The sequence below is a fragment of the Octopus bimaculoides genome, chromosome 8 (assembly GCF_001194135.2).
Source record: "Octopus bimaculoides isolate UCB-OBI-ISO-001 chromosome 8, ASM119413v2, whole genome shotgun sequence".
In the NCBI taxonomy this organism is placed as follows: Eukaryota; Metazoa; Mollusca; class Cephalopoda; order Octopoda; family Octopodidae; genus Octopus; species Octopus bimaculoides.
The window spans coordinates 12,207,430-12,211,628 of NC_068988.1; the positions used below are offsets into that span (position 1 = coordinate 12,207,430).

At 38.1% G+C, this 4,199-nt stretch overlaps 1 protein-coding gene across 2 annotated transcripts in view; it reads left to right on the forward strand.

The window, feature by feature from the left end:
* Positions 1-4,173, forward strand: part of LOC106880136 (tyrosine-protein kinase transmembrane receptor Ror2) — a 715,149-nt gene extending 710,976 nt beyond the window's left edge. For both annotated transcript variants that reach the window (XM_052969935.1, XM_052969934.1), the window contains one exon: positions 2,178-4,173. In XM_052969935.1, coding sequence (XP_052825895.1) covers positions 2,178-3,349 — 1,172 coding nt within the window. In that variant the 3' untranslated portion in view covers positions 3,350-4,173. The remainder of the gene's footprint in view (positions 1-2,177) is intronic.
* Positions 4,174-4,199: the final 26 nt, after the last annotated feature.

Here is a 4,199-nt window from a genome sequence, read left to right on the forward strand (position 1 = left end):
TATATAGTGAGAATTTACAAAAAAGCAAAAGACGAAGACGGGTGTGTAAACAACAAACAGATGTATTAGTTTAACGCTCGGTAAGATGACAAAGTCTTTTATGTTTCGAGCCTACGCTCTTCATCAGACAGGAACACAAGAAAATAAACAGAATAAAAAAGAAAGCTTTAGTACCTAGCGGTCAATGCATGTATGTATGTATGAATGTATGTATGTATGTATGTATGTATCTATGTATGTATGTATCTATGTATGTATGTATGTATGTATGTATGTATGTATGTATGTGTGTGTGTGTATGTGTACGTGTGTGTGAAATTAACGCGCAAGTGGCTGAGCACTCCACAGACACGTCTACTCTCAGTGTGACAAGGCTGACCCTTTGAAATTACAGGTACAAACTTATTTTTGCCAGCTGAGTGGACTGCTGCAATGTGAAATAAAGTGTCTTTCCTATACGTATGTATGTATGTATGTATGTATGTATGTATGTATGTACGTAAACGTATGCATGCATACACACGTACAAGCGCATACAATGTGTTAAAATACGTTAAAAGACGTATATTAGATACAAACGTATTGGTCCTCAGAAGAGATCGAATATCTATAATCAAACGTCACGTCATAGGAGAGGTTGGTAAGCCAGATTAACGTGAGCTGGTTACAGAAAATGCATCTGCCGAGCTAATGAATTTCGTTCCCTTCTGTGATTTTCGCGAATGAATTCCAAAGATATTTCCCTATCTACGAAGAACTACTTTGGACTGTCTTATTGCTTTCAGCATAATTATATATATATAGACATAGCCTGAGGCTTGGATATGTGGTTCAAGAAACTCGCTTTGCAATCACATGGCTCCGAGTTCAGTCCCACTACGCAGTACCTTGGGTGAGAGTCTTCTACGGGTGAGAGTCTTCCACTGGTCGACCAGTGACTTGTGGGTAAATTTGGTAGACAGAAATCGTATAGACGCCCGACATAGATATTTTTTACCTTTTACTTGTTTCAGGCATTTGACTGCGGTCATGCTGGGACACTGCCTTCAAGAATTTTTAGTCGAATACTTTCTTTTTTTGTTAATTCTGGTACTTATTTTATCGATCAGTTTTACCGAACTGCTAGGCTACGCGAATATTAACACATCAACATCGGTTGTCAAGACAGAGACAGGCTTCTTTCAGTATCAGTCAACCAAATCCACCCACATGGCTTTGGTCATCCCAAGACTATAGTAGAAGACACTTGCCCAAAGTATCATGCAGTAGGACTAAACCCGGAACCATGTGGTTGGGAAGCAAGCTTCTTACCACACAGCCACGCCTATGCGTGTATATGAGTGTGTGTGTTGATAGAGAAAAAGAGGGGAGATACAGATAGATAGACAGAGAGAGAGAGAGAGAGAGAAATAGATAAAGAGAGGGGAGAGACAGGTAGACAGACAGACATAGATAGATAGATAGATAGATAGATAGATAGATAGATAGATAGATGGATAGATAGATAGATAGATAGATAGATGTGTGTGTGTGTGTTCCCCTACAACCAACTGATAACCAGTGTCGGTTTCTATGCGGTCCCTTAACTAAAAGACTGGCATAAGTACCAGAATTTAAAACAAACAAGCACTGGGGACGATTTATTTTAGCAAACCCTTCAATGCGAGGCCCCAACACGCCCAAGGCCCGATGACTTAAACAAGTAAAAGAAGAAATAGAAGATATTTATATAAATTATTTATAAACGCTTTTATGTCATTAGCAATCACCTGAGCATCTTCAGTTACATATATGTTTGTGTATACACCTATACATATACGCACATACACACATATACATATATATACACATACATATATATGTGTGTGTGTGTGTGTGTGTGTGTGTAACGATTTCACTCAGCTCCAAATGATTTGAAGTTTTGTCGGTGCTTGAGATACGTCGTAGAAGCAGAGTGTCTGCTCGTAGCATCTGATGAGATAGAGGTGTCCTACACGCCCACAAAACTTCAAGTCATGTAGAGGTGTGTCAAACTGTTATCAAAAATATAATTCCTTCCGAATGTGTTGAGTGCTACTTTCTTTAGTTTGTTCTCTCACTCGTGTGTATGTGCATTTAAATTCAAATGCCTTTGTCGTTTTCTATCTTTAATGAAGTATTTTTCAATCTCTTTTCAGATACCAACGCAGTTACACCATCTTCAAGGCATAAACCAACACGTTTATCCCTGATGAATATTTTCATCATTACAGTTGTTGTATCTCTTGGAGTAATGGTGCTCGCAGTGATCTTCATCCTCTGTTACCAAGTGTTCTTTGGTAGTCAAGGTACGAAGTACAAATCAACACCTCAAGATGATCTGGATATTGATTTGGACAGATTACCGCAAAATATGTCTTACCATCGCATGAAAGGTAGCAGAAAAAATGCGAAAATCGAAGCCATGGAGTACCCACGGAATGACATTCTTTACATAAGGGATATAGGCCAAGGTGCATTCGGCCGTGTATTTAAAGCCAAAGCTGCCAATATAGTGAAGGGCGAAGAATTAACTTTGGTTGCAGTGAAAATGCTCAAGGATGATGCCTCTGATGATCTGATGCAAGACTTTGAGCGTGAGGCTACACTTATGGCAGAGTTTGATCATCAAAACATTGTGAAACTTCTCGGCGTATGTGCCATTGGAAAACCTATGTGCCTTTTGTTTGAGTACATGACAAAAGGGGACTTAAACGAATTTCTTCGGCTTAGCAGCCCAGAACAGTTTATTGTCTATCGAAGGCCTGTTGATAAGACAGATACAGATAGACCAAAAATCGATCACTGCGATTTGTTGTTTCTTGCAAAGCAGATAGCAAACGGAATGGTTTATGTTTCAAGTAAAGGTTATGTCCACAGAGATCTAGCAACGAGAAACTGTCTTGTAGGAGATAATTTGACTGTAAAAATATCGGATTTCGGTCTTGCTAGAAATGTCCACAGTGTAGACTATTATAAAGGCAGTGAACATGATGCCATTCCAATTCGGTGGATGCCGTTAGAGACAATTCTAAACAATAAATTCACGATTGAATCTGATGTTTGGTCATTTGGTGTGGTGATGTGGGAAATATTCTCTTTTGCTTTACAGCCTTACTATGGCATGGCACACGAAGAAGTAGTGAAATACGTCAAAGACGGTAAAGTATTGGCATGTCCGGACAACTGCCCCTTGGAGATTTATGATCTCATGCGCCTCTGCTGGAGTCGAAAACACGTTAATCGACCATCCTTCGAAAGCCTATACAAATCTCTAAACGCACTGCATAGTCGCTATTTACTGGAAAAACGGCTTAAAGAAGTTGTATAATCGAAACATACCCCTCGCAGTAGGGAGGGGTACGGCTAAAGATGAGGTGAAATAAAAATGAGAAAGAAGGGGAGGATGACGTGCAAGAATTTGGTGCAAGAAAAACGTAAAAGCATTTGAGAAGACACAAGAAAGATTCAGAAGCAATCTGTCGAATTTCTGGGACCGTTTCATCCAGTTTTGGATTTATTCTTAAGAAATTGTCTCTGCGGACATCACGTATTGTCATTCTTGATGATCATTGTTAAATAAAACTCTAGAATTTTCCTTCTCATTTCATCACCATAAAAGTTTTATACGAACTTGCATCTTGCACAAGAATAGTTTCAATATGCATTAACAAGATGTAGAGAGCTATTCTTTCTGACAGTATAGGATACGGTCGAGAGTGACACTATTAAACAATGGACACAGAACACAGTCATACTAGAGTTATATATTTACATACACAGCAATGGCACCCTTGTGTATGCGAAAATACTGTAAGAAGTTTTGAAGTTTCATTTTTATATTTTGCAGTTTTTTTTTCTCTTTTTTTTTTCACGTCAGAACTTCTTTCAGCGTTGCAAATTGTACGACGCCATTGTAAAATGTCACTGAATCGGTATAGAACGGTGCAAAACATGACATTTGCATACCTGTATAACGCTGATGATGTATAGCCACGATTGTAATATATCTACCTTATATGACCCACTATTGCAACATATACTCATGTATATATAACTATACATATATATACATATACATGTGTACATACACATACATATATACTTATATAATCATATTATGTGTATGTATATGTGTGTGTGTATACATACACACATACATACATATATATATATATATA